Source organism: Rhea pennata, chromosome 1 (genome assembly GCF_028389875.1).
Source record: "Rhea pennata isolate bPtePen1 chromosome 1, bPtePen1.pri, whole genome shotgun sequence".
Lineage (NCBI taxonomy): Eukaryota > Metazoa > Chordata > Aves > Rheiformes > Rheidae > Rhea > Rhea pennata.
This window is the reverse complement of record NC_084663.1, coordinates 86,153,314-86,171,086: the sequence shown is the minus strand read 5'-3', so window position 1 is coordinate 86,171,086 and position 17,773 is coordinate 86,153,314. Positions and strand designations below refer to the sequence as shown.

Sequence of the window (17,773 nt, the reverse complement as noted above, 5' to 3'; positions counted from 1 at the left end):
CGGCGCGGGGCCTGCTCTACGCGGTCGAGCGCTCGGAAAATGGCGGCGCCCATACGGTCCCGCGAGGAAGCTGACGAGAGCTCTGGCTTGGAGGCGAAGCGGGCCCGGGGGCAGCGGCGGCTTCTGGTGGTGCTGGAGGGGGCGAGTCTGGAAACAGTGAAGGTGCGGGGGCGGTGGGGCCGGGGGCGGTGGGGCCGGCTCGGCTCGCCGTTGCCCACCTGTGTGTGCTTTGCCCGTAGGTGGGAAAGGCGTTCGAGTTACTCAACTGCGATAAGCACAAGGCGCTACTGCTGCGAAGCGGCCGGGACCCTGGTGAAGTGCGGCCGGACATCACACACCAGGTACCAGCCACAGCTCAGCACTGCCAGGCCCTGTCTAAATCCATACTGGGCTGCTGCCGTGTGACTTAAGAACCATAGGGAAACCACCCCTGAAGTCTGTGGTCAGCTTGTGCCTCTGGAACAGGAGGGAATTAAGCCTTACCTTCTGTGCTTATATTTTAGAAGCTCTTTTTATCTGTGCATCTCTGTATCTTTTATATTAATATTTGCATTTCTTATATTTCTCATTATTTATATATGAGAGTGCTTCATTTCATTATTACAGCAGGACTTGTATGGCCAGATGGATCCTTTTCTGCCTCAGTATCAGACCCTTCTTCACTTATTGGGCTTAGATCTTAATTTTTGCAAGATTCTTCTCTTTTATGCCTTTTCTATTTCCACTGCTACATGTTTCTCTATTTCAGAGTCTCTTGATGCTTATGGACAGTCCACTGAATCGGGCTGGTCTCCTGCAGGTTTATATCCATACCCAGAAGAATGTTCTAATCGAAGTCAATCCCCAGACCAGGATCCCAAGAACTTTTGATCGGTTCTGTGGTCTTATGGGTAAGTGATTCAAACTGCTCACCTGGCACAAAATAATACAGAAGGCTGGTTAGGAATGGAAGGATTTTGGGAAGAGTCTAAAAACTGCACCAGTTTTAAAAGTCCAAAAATGAGGAAAGAGTGGAAAAACAAAAATGCTTTTTTTCTGTGTTTCAGAATTCTAACTATTCATTCTTTAGCAGAATGGGGAATAAGTGAATGAGTGTTTCTTAGGGCTACTTTAGAAAATACTGGGAACTCTAAAGATGGGCTACTTACCTAGTTTACCTAGTTTAGCTCTACTCGCTAGCCAGAAGACTCTTCCAGCAACACAACATACTGCTTAACTGATTTTCTTCTCTCCTGCTAGTTCAGTTGTTGCATAAGCTCAGTGTTCGAGCAGCTGATGGACCTCAGAAATTGCTGAAGGTAAACATTCTTTGACTGTTTATGGGTAATGTCACAACATTCCTCCTTTGCAACTAGAGATATAGGAGGTATTTTGTCTGTACAGTGGACTTAAAGCAGCAGATCTCTTACCTCTGCCTCTGTTAAATTTCTGCTCTCTGCAGGTGATTAAAAACCCAGTCAGTGATCATCTCCCAGTGGGCTGCATGAAGATAGGTACCTCTTTTGCAGTTCCCAAAGTGTCAGATCTGCGTGAGCTGGTTCCTGCAGCAGAGCCAGTTGCCATTGTTGTGGGAGCTTTTGCTCATGGTTCGGTAAGTGCATACATTTCAAATCTGGTGTCACAAGGGTCTCTATCAGAACAGATGTCAGTGTTACTGTGTATATGTTGTTCTATTTCACTTTTTTGTTTGGCTGTTTCCCCCCCCCACCTCTTCTCCAAGGTAGGCTTTATATCAAGAAACTATTAAACTCTGCAACAGTTAGGTCTTGCCTCCCTCGTAAGAGACCACAGGTGAGGGTTAGCAGTTGTCCTGTGTGCTACTGTGGCTGTGTTAAATCTTGGATGAAGCACAGCCATGGGCGAGAAAGATACATGGCTTTCATGGACAGCCCACTGAATCGGGCTGGTCTCCTGCAGGTTTACATCCATACCCAGAAAAACATTCTAATCGAAGTCAATCCCCAGACCAGGATCCCGAGAACTTTTGATCAGTTCTGTGGTTAAGAATCCTTCCATTCCTAACCAGCCTTCTGTATTATTTTGTGCCTCTTCTAGCAAGGGAATTAAAGAGGATTAAATGAAAACTTGCAGCTTAACTTCACTCTTTTCCCCCCAGGTCAATGTTGACTATACAGAAAAGATGGTCTCTATCAGTAACTATCCTCTCTCTGCTGCCCTGACCTGTGCCAAGATTACTACTGCCTTTGAGGAAGTTTGGGGAGTAGTATGAGCTTCTGCCTGTAGCCCTTGTTGTGGTGGACTCCTTTATAGTGACTGGAGGGGATTTGGCAGATTCTGGAGGGGCTTTTTTTTTTACTCAGGTGTGGACCTGGTGCAACCTTGAACTCGTGGAAGGGAAAAGGCTTCAATTTCTTCTTTGTAGCTTTTGGTGCAATGAGACTCTAAAGGGACTGCCCCTGGTCTTTGTCCTCCAATTAAAGGTCACTTTTGATAAGAAAGCTTGTGTATTGTACTTCTTCATGTTTTCTAAGTGAGCAGGTGAGCAGGTAAGAGTCTCTTTATAGCAGGGGTGCACCCCAAAGCTGTCTCAGAACTGAAGTTCTTGGCTGTGCCCTGTTAAACCTGTAGCTCATGTTACTCAGTCCTTTAGAATTACCTTGTTCTGTGGGTGGGAGACGATTCATAATTCCCACATGGATGCACCCAAGAGGAAAGGAGCTGAAGCAGATATGAAAAAGAACAGGAGCAATTTTTATCTTGGATGACAAACGTAGAAAAGTCAGAAGGTGGCTCCATTCCAATAGAGTGCCTGCATTGAGTGTCTTACAATCATCTGATATCAGCAGAGAGACAAGAGTGTTCACTGGAGGGTGGCAGAGAGATAAGGCAACATATAGTAAGGGGAGGATCTGGAGGAAGAATTCCTCCATACCCCTCCTTTTTGATCTCTGACCCTGTGCTTTCTCTTTCCCCCTCATGTTGAAAGAAGTCATACTTCAACACAGCAAACTTGGCAGGTGCTGCTTTTGCTTCTGGAGTGTTAAACTGACTCCTACAAATGCACACATGGTACAATCTGGAAAAGAAAAGATTTAGGTTGTTTTCATGTTTCACTTTCGGAAGTAATGCTGCCGCTCCACCTCCCCTCCTAATCTAAGTGCACGATTCTATGTAAGTGTTCCTGAACACAGTGCAGCCTTACCTTTTAGCTGCTATTCTGCCTTCTTTAGCTTTTCTTTTCGTGGCACAATTATTCTACGAATATAAGGCAACACCAATAATAAAGTGAAGAACAACACATGGCCGAGGAAATAAATAGACCTGTACACCTGTAAAGAGAAAGGCATGGTTGAAGATCAGCAAGCAGATTTGGGCCAAGCGTGCATGAAAAGACATGCAGAGAAAAAGGTTATCCTTTTGAAGCTACTAACTACCTTCATCCATTTGTCCCAGGTGAAAAGGCAAAATGGCACCAAGGAGTAACCCATAAACATCCAGTGGTTAGCCTGCTGCAACACATAGAAGATAGGCCGCAAGACAGTGATGGAGGCCAAAGTGCTTAGGGTAGGGCTGTCCCGAACAAGGTTTATGACCTAGTTTAAAGAAAAAGTAGAATTCTCCTGAGTTGGATGGCCTATGGCTGTAAATGCAGGTTTTGCAACTAAAGTATCTATCCAATTGTGTCAAATCAATATCAATAACCAGTGAGTCAAAAAAGGGCATTGAGTATCCTGTCCTGCTCAAAGTTTTAATCCAAAACCAATGAGATTACATATGGAATGTTGTTCTCTCATACTGAGATTTAACAGAAGCATTCAGCTCATGTGCTTGTCTTCCAACTTCCCAGGTGCCAAGCTCTTCAGTTGCCCTCTAGTCATGTGCCAAGCTCTCTAGTTTCCTTCCTTTCAGCTTCTACAGGAAATTTATGGCTTGCCCTTGCAGAAGTCAAGAACTAACTGAACTTTTGAGAATGGACTAGTGTTTGAACACCACTTTCAAAGTGAGCACATATATTTCATATTTAATCCACACAAAGTCTTCATTGTGGCAGTTTACAGACCGAAGGGGACATGCCATCCCATCCTGGTAATTCAAAGCGCACCTGTCTTTCAACGATGACTATAAGCAACTCCATCTGAAAGCACACCAGGTAGCCAGAGTGCAGCCCATGCCAAATGGCCAGGAAGAACAGAGCCAGTGCCTGTGACAGCAGTTTGTTACCCAGAAACTTCAGGCGCTTGAAGATGTAGCTAGGGCAGAGAAGAAACAAACTCAATGTCCTTCTAGTTTGCTGGCTGTCCTCCCCTCTCCATGTTGGGAGATGCAGGGCCCAGGAGACCATATACCCTTGCATATTCCTGTGGTGACAGGAGCAAGGAAGACAGCTCCTCTTACCAGGGAAAAATGTACCTCAGCCTTTGTCTTAAAAAAGTCTCAGCTAAGAGGGAGAGATGGTTTGTCTGACAACATACACAACTGAACTGTAAAATATCTTCCTTTCTGTATCCCAGCAAAGGTTGAACCAAAGCCCAGTCAAGTCATTACACAGTCATGAATCAAGAAGCACAGTGTAGGAACCAGCTTTTTAGACCAAGAGAACCACAAGGCTCACTGTAGTTCCATTCTAACTTCTGCCCCTAACAGGTCCCCCATCCTGCTTTTACCATCTTCAATGTTTTGCCTACATTAAAGAACTGACAGATTATATCAAAAGGTCTATCCAACTCAGTAACCTTTTTCAGTAGGGACAGCAGCCAGGAGCAAAAGGTAAGGAAGAGTCTATGAACTGAAAACTGATAAATTTTTCCCCTAGTATTCCCTCTCAGCCTAGGATCTTGGTTCTACCTGAAACAGAAATTACTGGCATGTTACAGAAGTGGAAAAGTTTGTCCTGCTCACCGGGCCACCCAAGCATTGGTGTTGATGTTAAAAGAAGCAATGGTCCCTGTGAACAAAGGCGTTGTCTCATACAGCCAGACTTTCATGTTGGCACAGGCATCCCACATAGGCTTTCCACTCTGATCCTTCCCATTGTACCCCAGACCAACAAGGATGCAGACACCTTCCTGGGTAAAAAGATACAGGAAAGAAGAAAAGAAGAAAACATCACCCTTTTGGGGGAAGACAGAACTGGGGAAGCTTGAGCTCTCACTTTGCACAGTGGAGAATGCTTACCACTACAGTTGGAAGAATGGATTAAAAGCTGCCTCCTTTTTATTTAGTTAGCCTTTGTTAATTTATAGCAGGCTAAATTGATCAACATTTTTCTCCAGATAGTTGAATTATTTCCATTTAGTGTCAAGTCCAAGAGCATACTAAATAGCTGCAAAGATGCTACCTTTGTTCTTTTGTCTTTATTTCTGAAGAGACTTCTAGACTCACCGTAACAAGCCAGCAGGTTACGTATTTGTAGAGTATAACTTTGCCCCAGATCAATATGTAAAAACAACGGAACCAGAAAGGCTTCTCCTGCAGAGATAGAGTGAAACAGAGTAAAAAGATTGCCAACTATTCCCGAGGGCTGGTTTTCCTAAAGGCTAACGTTTCTTAGATCATGCATGGCAGCTAATACAGCAGGCTAAGTAAGAAGATTCACTTCCAGCACTTCAGGAAAAGACAGTAATTTAGGTGCCTTGAGCAGCCCTGAGTTGACTGCCAATAATGAGACAGAGTAGATGAGATCTTACCAGTGTCTTTCATTTTAATCTGATCTACGTGTTGAGACTGCTATATGGACCGATCACCAAGCTATTCGTTTATGGTTTTTTTACATTTAAAAGATTGATACATCATTTTACTTCCTTTACTAATATTTGGCTGTAATGAAATAGCTACTTTGGGAAGACTTTGGGATTAGCATAATTGTATCTGGAATTTATATCCTCATTTGTTTGTACTGACACAGAAACACTGATAATCTGCAAATAATCTGCCCAAATTGCCACATTAATACATACCATGTAATCATCTGAGATGAGGTATTCATCAGAGATGTATGGGCTTGACAAGGTATAGGTTACTAGAAATAACAGGCCCAAACTCAGGCGCTTGAGAGCAGGCACAAAGCTGAGAAAGAAAAAAATGGAGGTCAAAGAAGAACATTGGAATGAGACTTTCAAACTCATAATTTAGAAAACAGAAGTAGAGATGGAGGGTTGGGGAGATAGTGATAGGGAGTCACCACATCCCCTGCAGCAGATGCCTCCATTTGGAATGTTAGCATTACCAGGTTGGCACTGGATCTGTACTGAAAATGCAAAACAATTACTGACATTCACGCCGTGGAACAATGCTAGGACATTGTGCAGAGAGTTTATGAGCAACTTTGGAAAAAACTGCTTTCTCTTCTAAAGCACTTCTGGTCACAGTACTTCAGTGTTCAGGTAAGAAGGCACTGTACTGCAGGGAATGTATGGATGATTCGGTGAAAGGTATTCTGGGATCTTAGGAGGTAGGGAGTTAAGTGTCTCTTATTACCTATTGGGTCTCTGGCCTGGAACGTCAGTCATCTCACCCCTTGCCAGTTTCTGATAGTCTGTCATGGAGAACTGAGGCCCCACCATGAAGGCACCATAGAAATAGGAGAATCCTGAAACCTCCAGCAAGGTAGGAACTCCCCGGACAGCAAATCGCGACTGCTCAGGGGTCAGGAACTCCTGTACCAAAGGGAATGGCATTAGCATCATCCCAGGGATCTCATACTAGGTCTGGATGTTACATTCTCAACTTACCTCCTTTATGGTCTACGTTCTTACTCTCCATATATAAGGAACTTTCCACTTTCTGTGTTCCACGTCCATTCCTCTCCCCACCCTTCTGTCCCCAACACCTTTAAATAGTGACAAGATCCAATAATTGAGACGAATTGCACACATCTCCATTCCCCAATAAGCTCAAAACAAGGGATCTACTGACATATATCCCCTCAAGCACAGTAGGCTGAGTAAGAGCAGTGTTTCTGACTTCTACTAGTCACTGAATGCAACAGCAAGAAGAGTATTACAAGACCTTACTGCCCTATGAGTCTTTATATAAAGTCTTTCCCTTTAAATGTTCAAAACTTCACCTTAGGAAATTTCAGCCAAGCTTTATTTTCTTGCAATCAGCAGTGATTGCATGGATGTTAAAGGCTAGGTGAAGCCCCAGACAGGAGATGTGGAACACAGCACTTGAAGAAAAATTAAGAGGCTGTTAAAAAGTGTTCTGTCCTTTCCTACATGCTGTGCTGTGTGACTTCTCTCATTGTTCGGTCTGCTTTACTAACAGGACCCTAAAAAAGGGTAAACAGCAACTATCCACAAGGATATGATGAGACTAAACAAGGGAAAGAAAAAGAGGAACTGAGATTCAGTGTTTGTGGTCGGCAAGTTAAAGGATTACTACCCACAAGATACAAAGCAGGTCGGGAATCTAAATCTATTGATTTTGGGGAAGGCAATGGTGGGGAATTTGAAGGGGACAGAATAGTATTCTGACATGACTCAGCACTGAAGAAGTGTTTCTCTGGCTGTAATCACTACTGCTTCTGTCTCAGATTACTTTTTTCCACGCTGGAATTTGGTGCCCTCATACACTCACAGATGCTCCTCTCAGGTATGGCTTTTACCAAACAGTGAATGCAGCTTATTAAATTGCATCATTTGAATTTGATTTTCTGACCTCTGCCTCACTGGAATGGTAAGGAAAGGGGAAGAAAGAGTGAAGGAGAAAGAGGGTTGTACTCACTGAATCTTTTCCTCCATCATAGTAATCAATGGCCAGACCTAGAGGAGAGGAACAACTATGTGAAGACCTGTGATGGACTAGCTGGGCTGAACAATCAGCCCTCTCTTCCTTGAGACATGTCTTGCAGAACATAAGAGGAGCAAGGAGCAATCACTCACCAATCAGTTTTAGAGTCAAGACACAGTGTGGCATTGTCCACTTGATGTCATAATGTTCTGTGGCTGTGAAGTAATATCCAGCCATAAGGTATGTCTGAAAGAAACCATTGTGTGGATTATTCAAACTAATTCCTCCAGCACCTTTTGATCTGTCTCCACTTTTCAACCAAAGTCTCTTTTGGGAAACGAAAAACTGAACAGAGGGCCCTTTTCTACAAACAGATACAAAAGGAAAGAGAATTTTACCATCTGAAAGAAGAAACTGGTGAAGACGGCAGTGATCGTGCGACCCATAAGTCTCAGTATGAGGAACTGCACTAGGACACATAGCAGGGAATGAAAGAATTGCATCCCTGTGGGGAGAGAGAGAGAGAGAAAGAAAGAGGAAGTAGAAATGATGTTTCAGCAGCTTCCCATTACAGGTTCTTCCACGCTGCAGCAAGCCCTGGGCCAAGCAGCTCTCTCCCCAACCCATCTTACCAAAATTGAAGTAAGCAATTGAGAGTCCTGTGAACACATTGTACAGATGAATGAGGTAGGTCTCCTTCTGGAAGAGGAAATAGCGCTGGAACAAGGCAAAAGGATATCCTGAGTAGGGGAAAAAAAATTAAAAAGTCATAAATGGGTGCAGACAAGCAGTAATGTTTGTAATGGTTCAAATTAATGTTCTTGAACATGTTACTAGGTAAATGGACTTACATAGATAAATCATGGCTACAGATCACACTATACATTCCTAACTTTAGATTACCATCTTGGGGATAGATACTAGAAAACTTACTCTATATATTATAAAGAAGAAAATATATTAACAGGAACAGTATTATACCAAAGCTGATGCTGAAGTATAAGAAATTTCATGATTACAGTTTGTGACCTCATTCAATATGTGAGATAGATCATGCTGAAATAAATCAGATTTGTGCTATTTAAGAGGCTAGGGGACTGTATTCTGACTCATTTCCAATTTCTGTGACAAATACAGTGAATGTGGCATGCAGCTAGATTTAAACAAACAAACAAAAATTTATATGGTTAATACCATTACACTGTCCTACAGAATTCAATCCCTGCTTCTCCCACAGAGTTCTTAGATGATGCCGACCAACTTTAATCCCACCTTTCCCCAAATGATCTCCAGTAGTTTATTCTTTCTTTTCTAACTCTTCAGTCTAATTCACATTTGCATCCAATTTATTAAGTATTGGGCATACAGAGTTATAACTGAATCTACTTGGCACTACGCATGTAGTATTTTGAAAAAAAAAAAGTTAAAAGAATTTCATACTGAACAGCAACAGTAAGTGGAAAGAGTTTTTTTTTTTCTTGCATTTTCTGCATGCTACCTTCCACTCTAATTTGAGAATATCCCCAGATTATTCATCTGTGGCTTCAGTGAGAACTAAACATTTGTGAAGCATGCTTGTACTATGGTAGAGAAGTGCCACATAAAATCCCATGAGTAAATTAAATTCTGTCATCTAGGTGATGTCCACATAGCATGCAACAAACACTACCCCTTGCTAAACAATAAATATATTGTGTTTTAATACATATTGATAGAGAAAGTGTTGTCCATCTCAGGTATTTTAAGTCTATTCATGCAGTTAGTGTTTCTAAAGGTATATGCATAATGGAGCTGAAGTGGGATAGCAGAAGCAGCCTAATTCTGGCATTTCATAAATTATGATTGTTTGACTTTGCAAGCTTGTGTTCTTTCATCTTGATTAAAACCACCAACAACAAATATCTGTCCAGCTAGAAAGGAAAAAATTCAACACATACCATCATATTTGCATCCATACTGCTTATTAATCTAGTTGAAATCTGTAGCAGTGGATAAATCTCTGCTACCTGAAGGGAAGCAATGGAATAATAGCAGCAGTAGGTAGTCATCTCTTGTACTGAACATTAATAAAAGGGGATGAAATACAGGTTTTGCCAGGAAATGGTTGACAGATGGAACATCTCCATTAAGTAAGGCCAAATTAAGTCACTACTATGAGAGGGAACGAAGAACTCTGTTATGTTAGGTAAAATATATGCATCACAATCTGGTGAAACTAAGGTGCTGAGGGGTGACTGGAGGAGCCATTTTATGGTCCTTTCCTTCCCCCCAAATCCCTTGAAAAGGAGTGACAGAATTTGAGTGTTTTGGGCTTTACTGAGCCCAGATATATATCTATTTCTTCTGGGATCTGAACTGCTTCTCCCTACTTCCTCAGCCTCTTGCCATCTCTTTTTCCTGTTTCTATCTACTTTTGCACCCCACATCAGTCTACTTTCCAGGCTTCTTTCTCCGTCTCAACGACCAGCCAGTCCCACATTCTGTAACTCTTTGCCCACAAAAGCTGCCAATCTTGCTCCTGAATTTGTATTCAATCTCCTTCTTCCCTCCTGCAAAAACAGTTCCCGTTCCTGTACAGAATGCCTTATCTAAACCCTTCCTTTTCCTTCCTGCTCCTCTCAAGCTCTTCATGCAGCCTTTCCATTCTTTCCTTTAGCCGGCTCGCAGTTCCACCCCACTTCCCCAATTGCTTCCGGTCTCAGCCTTACTACTCCTCTGTTCTTAGTACCTGTTTCTTTGCTCCCCTCTGCCCCCCCTTATGCCCTTGTCCTAAGTTCATCAGCTATTTTGCCTTGATTCCCCCTGTTCCCCCTCTTGGTTCTTGGTCTTGGTTCTTTCACACTAGAATCAGATGTATGCTCTTCTACTACCCCTGAATACCATCTGAGGAGGAAAGAGGTAACTATCAAAGAGAGTTCATCACACTAGCTCTCTGGGGATTTAGGGGTAATTCAAGGAGTTAGAACATTTCACATGAATAAAAGAAAAAAAAATATATTGCCTGCCAGCCTCCTACTCAAAAAGTACAGACGGGAATCTCTCTCTTTTTAATTTCCCTGTGAGGTAGCACCACTTGAAGTTTAACAGACTATTAAACTATAAGCACTAAAAGTGCTATGAAACTAAGTGTTACCATCAGTTCAGATCAAAACTTAAAATATTGAGGTTTATCATGGAAATATTTTTTCCATCTTTTGAGCAAGGGGAAAGAAAATCAGACCAGAAATATACACAAAGTACAACTTTGTTGAAACATGTGGTTTAAAAATAATATTTTCAATGATTTTCCACTTTCTCTAAAATCAGTGCAAATCTTGCAAAATACTCTTAATTTCAGCAGAAAAAAAAAAATTGTTCTTTTGGCTTCAGCCATCTCTGTGGAGAGAACTAAATTTTGACTCAAGTACTATAGTGTACATCAAATTTCTGAAAGTAGTAAAACTTATCTATTTCCCCCCATCCCCAACAAGTGTTCTTACTCTTTAATAAAAAGACCTAGTTCACCTGTTATGCTTACTTCTTTTTAGCTCCCCCCCAGGAGACTGTATCACCATTTGGGAAATACTGCTCTAAACAAAACAAATTACGAAGAGCCTTTGCAACTGAAGAGCTACTAACATGCACAGCTTATATATATTTTTGGAAACCAACAAATCTAAATCTTGGTCTTGTATGGCATAGGTCATACATGCTGTTCAGGTTCAAAAGTCACAATTTTTATGGTATCAGAGCAACTTGTTGGCACTCTGGGCTGCACTTTAGTTACAGTTTTGTTGCACATAGCATGTTCTCAGTTTTAGAGGTCCTATTCCATACTGCAGATACAACTCCGAGAGGGAAATGAATACTTAATGAAGATCCTATTGTGGATAAGTCAGCCTGTGTATTTTTGAGCACTCAAAAACTGGCTGTTAAACAATTAGCTATTCTTTCTGTTAACAACAGCAGTATCCATACCATCCCACTAAAGTGTCCTTGAAATAGCATGAATTAGCACAGTCAAAGCAGAAAGGCAGTTTTTGAAGCTAATGTTGCCATATGGAAAGTTTGCTGTCATATTTAGATACGTCAGATTCAAGATGCCACATTGCTTTTCTTTTGCTATTCAAGCCCAACAGGAATAGATCAGTTCTTGGTGCTGAGGGACCCTGTGAACCAGATTCCAGTCTGCCAAATTAATCTTCTATAGCTTTTTCAGGAAGAGGCAAACAAAACTGAGACAGGAAACAGGCTGGAATGCTCCTAGAAGAAACAGAAGACAGCCTTCTCAAGAGGTAATTCTCCTTTTCTATGTACAATGAAGTTGAAAAGTGACCTGTGTACAAAGCTTATTTTTAGCTTTAGACAGACTCTTTATAGAATGCAAAGGGTCGAATCAGCTGTGATATGCCTCTGATGATAAATTCCTCCCTTATTTTAAGGGAACAAGAAGACAAACTCTGCTTAAGAGAACCCTAGAACTTGAGTGAAAGGTTGGTTTTCCCATAGCCGTTTGGGAGAATAATGGATTGCTGCACAATGCCCAAGTAGTCCAAGAAAACAATCTAAAAGAACAAAGAAGTAAATGATCAAGAGGTTGAATTAGGTAGAAGAAAAACAGTGTTGTTAAGTTTGCCACATTCTGGAATGGGACTGTCTTGTTCCAGAAACAAAGCTGCAAGTAAGGGCATCAGAAACCCTCTTTGTATCTCTGTTCCCTTTATTTCCCCCTTTCTATGTGTTAGTTTCATTTTATCTTCGAGAGAGTACATCAGACTTCATTTTTTTTCTCCTTCTCTTCTGCTAATCAGTTAGCTCCACCTTTATTTAAATCTAGCAGACCAATAGTCTGCATTTCCGTATAAGAATGCTAAAACTAGAAGTAATGGGACAATGGGAAGAGGATATGTTAAAATGAAAGCCTTACCTATTATTTTGACTTCAAAGGTGTTCTCTTTTCCTGTCTATAACGTTTGCCACAAGATTCAGTGAAATCTCACACCTTGTTTAACATCGGGTGCAGGTACATGAGTAAATAATTCAGCTCAGGAGTATGTTTTTCAAGTCCACTTATGTGCTTTAGTTTGCAAAGTAGAGCTGTCCTGGAGCATGAGAACTGGATTCCTTTTAGATGAAACTGAACTGAAAATGGGCTCCAGCTGCTAATGGGCACTCAGTCCAGAGGACCAGACTACAGCAAGTCCAAAATAAATCTGTACAAGTCAAGCACTGAGGAGATCAGGTACTGCTCACAACATATCATCTGCTCTACAGATCTGCTCCTGTTGTGCTCTGTTACTTGTTAATGTAGATATTGTATGAAGCTCTCCATTACACAGATCTCCAAATTATTATTTTTTTTAAGGAATAAAATGTATTTGAAGTTAGGAGTTGAAAAAAGAGGCAGCACAGAAAAGACTGCTCTCCTAGTGGACTGATTTTAACAGCTGTGGCGGGACAAATGTTGACTCTTACCCCTTCTTCTTCTATCTCTAATCAATCGAAACTAGTTGTCTGCCTTACCTTTGGTAAGGTTCTTCCTTGGCTGGCCAACTGGGATGTTGTTCTGGGACAAGTGATCACGTATGGGGTGATCACTGGGTGAATTTTACTGAGCAAAAATCTTAAAGATGCAGAGAGCAAGAAGTAAAGGATGTCAAACATTGGTGGGGAGCAGAAGAGGAAGGCATAAAACCCATGTGCAAACAAGGCAGCTGGATATGGCACCTATTCAGTAGGCACAGTGTTAATTCTGCAGGTCACTGTTATGTATGTACATTAGGGAACACTTTCCAGGTGCTCTTCCTGGCCAAGTCTGGGCAGAGCAACAGGATCAGTTCTGGCTCAGGGCTGTAAACAATATGTTGCCCCCACCATTCTGCAGGAGAACACATCCCGTAGCTTGCAAGTCACTCTATAATAGCATGGCCTGATAAACACCTGTAATTCTTTGGGATCATTCTTTCTTTTACAGTTTTGACAGGGAGTAAGATCAACCTTAGACCTAGATGTACAATGCTGCAGGGCCTTCTGTATCCTGGCTTATACCTTGAATGGTGACAGCAGGAAAGAAACCTGCCTCTTTCCAGAGGAAAGAGAGCAGCAACTCAGAAACCATAGCTGAAACGTCTCCCTCGCTCTTTCCTCCAAGGAGCTATGACAGCTGAGCTCCTTACTCCAACAACTAAAAAGTAACTCTGTAGGTAGAGAGTCAAGACCATTGTAGTCTTCCATGCTGACCTAGAGATGTATTTTCTCTTAAGGGAACACTAGGCCTTGAAAATAATACTGAAGAATATAAGGCAGAATAAATATCTCAAAAGATAGTTTCATATGATTGACAGACATTAATAAACTAGACACACTAGTATCTAGTTTAAAACTAGAGTTTTAAAATGAAAGGATCCAGATTCATGCTTTAAGTGTTACTGCTATTGATAACATTGCCTAATTACAGCCCAATTGCTTCAAAGATTGTACAAGATTAAAAGTAAACTTCAGACCTCTTATATGGTGAAAATTTGCATAAACGAGCTGAGTAATGGCCTTCATTCTAATTGTATTCTTTGCTTCAAAATTGCACAATGTACAAAATGTGTCTCTTTGATTTAAATACAAAGCTGTGAATGAAATCCTCCTGATTTTCTTCATAATAGTCTTCATCTATTCACCAAGAAAACGTGCTACTGTTTACGACTACTCTGATTTCTGTACTTTGTTGCTTCTCTTTCTCTTGTTCTGCCTCATCTTAAACTCTTTTTTTGCCAGTAGTGGCAGATTGTTAACAGTTTTAAATCACATTTTTTGGTTATTTCAGATCATGACTAAGTGAATACTCTAAAGCAAGAGATTTCACTCAGACTATTTTTTTCAATGACAATCCAGCTTTCTGCAGAAATTAATACAAGTCCAAAGTCCTCTACCATTCTTCCCCTTTTTAGAGAGCTATTTTTAACAGCTTTTGGTGATCTACTGAACAGTGGGGCCCTGCAAACAGTTTTAGCAGAAAAACTGCATAGTGCAGATGGTGAACTGTACCACAGAGGGAAGAACAAGCACCAACCTTTTAATTCAGCTTTGGAACACCCTATGCTACTTCATCATCATTATCTTCCTCTGAAATAACTCAACAGTATTAGATACAGCCAAGAGAAATAACTTTCTATGCAGATCTTTGCAAACATGTGCAATTGAGGAAGTAATGGAGAAGCACCCTGCCTGTCCTAGTATGATTTCCGGCTTCTAGCAATTTCTGTCTTTCATTCATACCTTTTTCCATCCTATGAAGTGATCATCAGCTCAAGCTGCATTACCAACAGGCGTAGGTAAGGGCTCTCAGTCACACTGGAAGGATTGTAAGCTAAGTTGCAATTAAATAAGCATTTATTTTAATGCCAGTGACAAGTTAGGCAACTCTTCTTGTCCTCCTCTCATGTTGCTCTAGAGTGGTGGTTGTCACTCCCTTTTATGTAATAGTATAATGCTTTCCTACCTAGCCATTAACCATGAAACCTGGAGCCAACCTGCTCTGCCTGAATATGTTAAATCTACATGCCCTGCAAGAGTACCAGGCTACTGTCCCAGTCCCCAGCTACAGTGGTCTGTATCAGCAAGGGAGAATATGCCATCTCAGTCGCTTGATGTCAGCACTGTATATGGAGTGTTTGTAACGATACCCAAGAGTGTCAGACTTGTGTCAGAACTGCCTGAATTAGGCATCTCTTCTTATCATTTAAGTGGTAATTATCTGCTGTTCATTTTGAAGAAGTAAGTGATTATGCTCCCCCATAGGACATCAGGCAGCACACAGGGCCTTCTAATGTCATATTACAGCTTACTGTTTACAAAAGTAAAAAGGAACTCTGAGAACATGTCCAAGGTGCGTTCTGCAAATGTTCCTGACACTCTATAATAAGCGTCTGCCTCCCCACGCACTTTCTAACCTCTTTTCCGCACCAGTTCTTGTTATACTAGTCCCTTGGTTGGTTCAGTTGACTAACCCACGAGTAAACTATCTGCTTTTTCTGGTTTAGATTTCTGCCAGGCAAGTAAATTGAATAAGCTCATGATTAGAATACCAGAAACAGATGTCAGAGAAGGCAGGACTTTCCCTGTTCTGCTGTGGGGAGCTGTTAGATTAAGGCATGCTGCCTTATGTGCATGTCTTGTACATGTTTCACATTACTTCATTTTTCTTTATGAAATATGTTTGGTTTAACTAATATCCAAATTAAGTCCAAAATGACAATCAGTTCAATCCCCTATATCTACCATGTAAGTGAAGAATGTTCCAATTCATTTTGAACTTATGCCTAGTGGATTAAGCCAAACAAAAATAAGTCTGGTCTAGACCAAGGTTACAAAGTGACCAACTTTTCTTCTATCTTTTTTTTAATTTAAAAATCATGCTTTTAGTTGGCCAAGGCAACTTTATTATAGGCAGAGCATATAGTAGCAGCTGAACCCCTTCACACGTATTCTTATTTTCAGAGAGAAGCCTGAATTTTCTTTCTGCTAAGTGACTATAGCATCAGAAGTTTTCAAAAATCATTTTCATGGACACTGGAGATTTTTACAAACAGCTTGATCATACATTTGAATTAATGTTTTAGGAACTCTAAAACCCCCACAATTATTAGCCTACATCACAACTCCAGTGCCTCAGCAGTTTCATGTGTGACTTTATCTCATGGTTGGATATGCATAGGAATGATGTATTTTGCAACACTAATTTCACCTCAGGTGGCGCACAGGGTAACATCCCAGTACTTCTAACCACCACTCAGCTAGCATGCTTTACCCACCCTACCTGGCAGTCCATGTGATGATATGCCACTCCTACATAGCTCTGCTATTACTGCAGACACTAATAATGTCTCTTGGCAGAGATCTCCCTACAGTTGGACAGGGCCACATCTCAGAGAGGTTATGGAGAGTCATAACTGTATATACCTCCAAGCACATATGCTCACATGCACAAATGCAGTACCTGGCACTGGCACAAAAGACATCAGAAGAACTGTAAACAAAGTTGTTATGTCCCACACAGTCCCCAAAACACAGACTTCATTTCACAGCATGCAGAAAGCATATACTGTGGAAGCACAGTGACTAGATCTATAGGTCTCAAAGCCACGGTTTCCCTCCTCAGTCCAAGATGCAGGGTTTATATACACCTTTCAAACGTGACCTGCAAATACTGCATCCTATTCTTCCTGCGGGGAAAGCCACAGGTTCTTCTGTGCAGCTTCGCAGCAGGTTATCCCTCCAGCCCACTGCAGCGTTTCCCCCTCCTCCACCGGCAGAACCGATGTGCCGCCCCGGGTTTCCAAATCGAAGTCTGCTGCGAGACCCTCCTAGGACTCGCTCCCTGGCCGCGCGACACGGGGGCCTGACAGGGCAGGTGGACCCATCCCCCGGCCTCCCGCTGCCGCGACGCCCCCAGCACATGCCCTCGGGCGGCGCGCGGCAGCGCTCGTCCCGCCGGCTCCTCGCGCGCACACGTGGCCCGGCCCGGCCCGGCGGCGCGGAAACAGGTGCGGCTTCGCGCGGGCACGGCGCTGCCGCTGCCCGTCCCAGGCCCCGCGCCGGCACCTGCCTGCCCTAGCCCACTCCCCCGGAACGGCGCGGCGAGCGCCGGCCCGGGCTGGGGAGCCCTGCCCGGGGCGCCAGACCTTTCACCCCTGACCGCTACGCTCTCTACCCTCCCTTACCCATCAGGATGGACATGATGAGGCGCAGCGCCTGCTCAGACGAGCCCAGGGCCTCCGCCACCCGGGCCAGGCCCCAGCCGGACCCCGCCACCGCCATCTTCTCCCCCGGCCGCCCCGCCGGCCGGCTGCTCCTCGAACCCGGCAACGGCACCAACCACCGCGGCCCCCGCACCGCTCTGGTCCCCTTGCGCGCCCATTGGCTGCGCCAGGCCGACCGCGCCCCCTGCGCGCCTTCTATTGGTCAGTTTGTGGCAGCGGGGCAGGGCCTTGCGCTCACTAAGGCAAAGGTTACCCCGAGAGTGGGCGGTGCCGCGGGTGTCCCTTTTAGCCAATGATTGGAGAAAGCGCTTCTGTGGGCTGGGCTCAGCCGGCCTGGAGGGGGCGGGGCC

General features: G+C 43.0%; 2 protein-coding genes across 3 annotated transcripts; one reads left to right on the top strand and one right to left on the bottom strand.

Annotated features, from left to right (window-relative positions):
- Positions 1-2,459, top strand: EMG1 (EMG1 N1-specific pseudouridine methyltransferase). Of its 2 annotated transcripts, none has more exons than XM_062594762.1 (6): positions 1-162; positions 240-341; positions 800-890; positions 1,240-1,298; positions 1,442-1,591; positions 2,117-2,459. In XM_062594762.1, the coding sequence occupies exons 1-6, from the start codon at positions 40-42 to the stop codon at positions 2,228-2,230; spliced, it is 639 nt and encodes a 212-aa protein (XP_062450746.1). In that variant the 5' UTR covers positions 1-39; the 3' UTR covers positions 2,231-2,459. The 2 variants fall into 2 exon arrangements, with proteins under 2 accessions (XP_062450746.1, XP_062450745.1); XM_062594761.1 differs by having other exon boundaries at positions 2-162; positions 749-890.
- Positions 2,460-2,691: 232 nt separating this feature from the next.
- On the bottom strand, positions 2,692-17,562 carry LPCAT3 (lysophosphatidylcholine acyltransferase 3). Its single transcript, XM_062594686.1, has 13 exons — positions 17,385-17,562; positions 8,325-8,432; positions 8,091-8,197; positions 7,845-7,938; positions 7,687-7,724; positions 6,439-6,617; positions 5,919-6,027; positions 5,344-5,430; positions 4,861-5,027; positions 4,064-4,211; positions 3,396-3,554; positions 3,164-3,290; positions 2,692-3,037 (listed from the first exon to the last, which is right to left on the bottom strand). Exons 1-12 carry the CDS (start codon positions 17,479-17,481, stop codon positions 3,174-3,176), a joined length of 1,410 nt encoding a protein of 469 aa, XP_062450670.1. The 5' UTR covers positions 17,482-17,562; the 3' UTR covers positions 2,692-3,037; positions 3,164-3,173.
- Between the last annotated feature and the right edge of the window lie 211 nt (positions 17,563-17,773).

Excerpts from the sequence above, each read along its gene's own strand:
- LPCAT3 (XM_062594686.1), bottom strand. The coding sequence starts at position 17,481 with ATGGCGGTGGCGGGGTCCGGCTGGGGCCTGGCCCGGGTGGCGGAGGCC. Across the intron at positions 8,433-17,384 it reads CATCATGTCCATCCTGATGG|GATATCCTTTTGCCTTGTTC; the intron begins GTAAGGGAGGGT and ends TCCCCTACTCAG. Across the intron at positions 3,291-3,395 it reads CCTGGGACAAATGGATGAAG|GTGTACAGGTCTATTTATTT; the intron begins GTAGTTAGTAGC and ends TTCTCTTTACAG.
- EMG1 (XM_062594761.1), top strand. The coding sequence starts at position 40 with ATGGCGGCGCCCATACGGTCCCGCGAGGAAGCTGACGAGAGCTCTGGC. Across the intron at positions 163-239 it reads CGAGTCTGGAAACAGTGAAG|GTGGGAAAGGCGTTCGAGTT; the intron begins GTGCGGGGGCGG and ends CTTTGCCCGTAG. Across the intron at positions 342-748 it reads GGCCGGACATCACACACCAG|AGTCTCTTGATGCTTATGGA; the intron begins GTACCAGCCACA and ends TCTCTATTTCAG.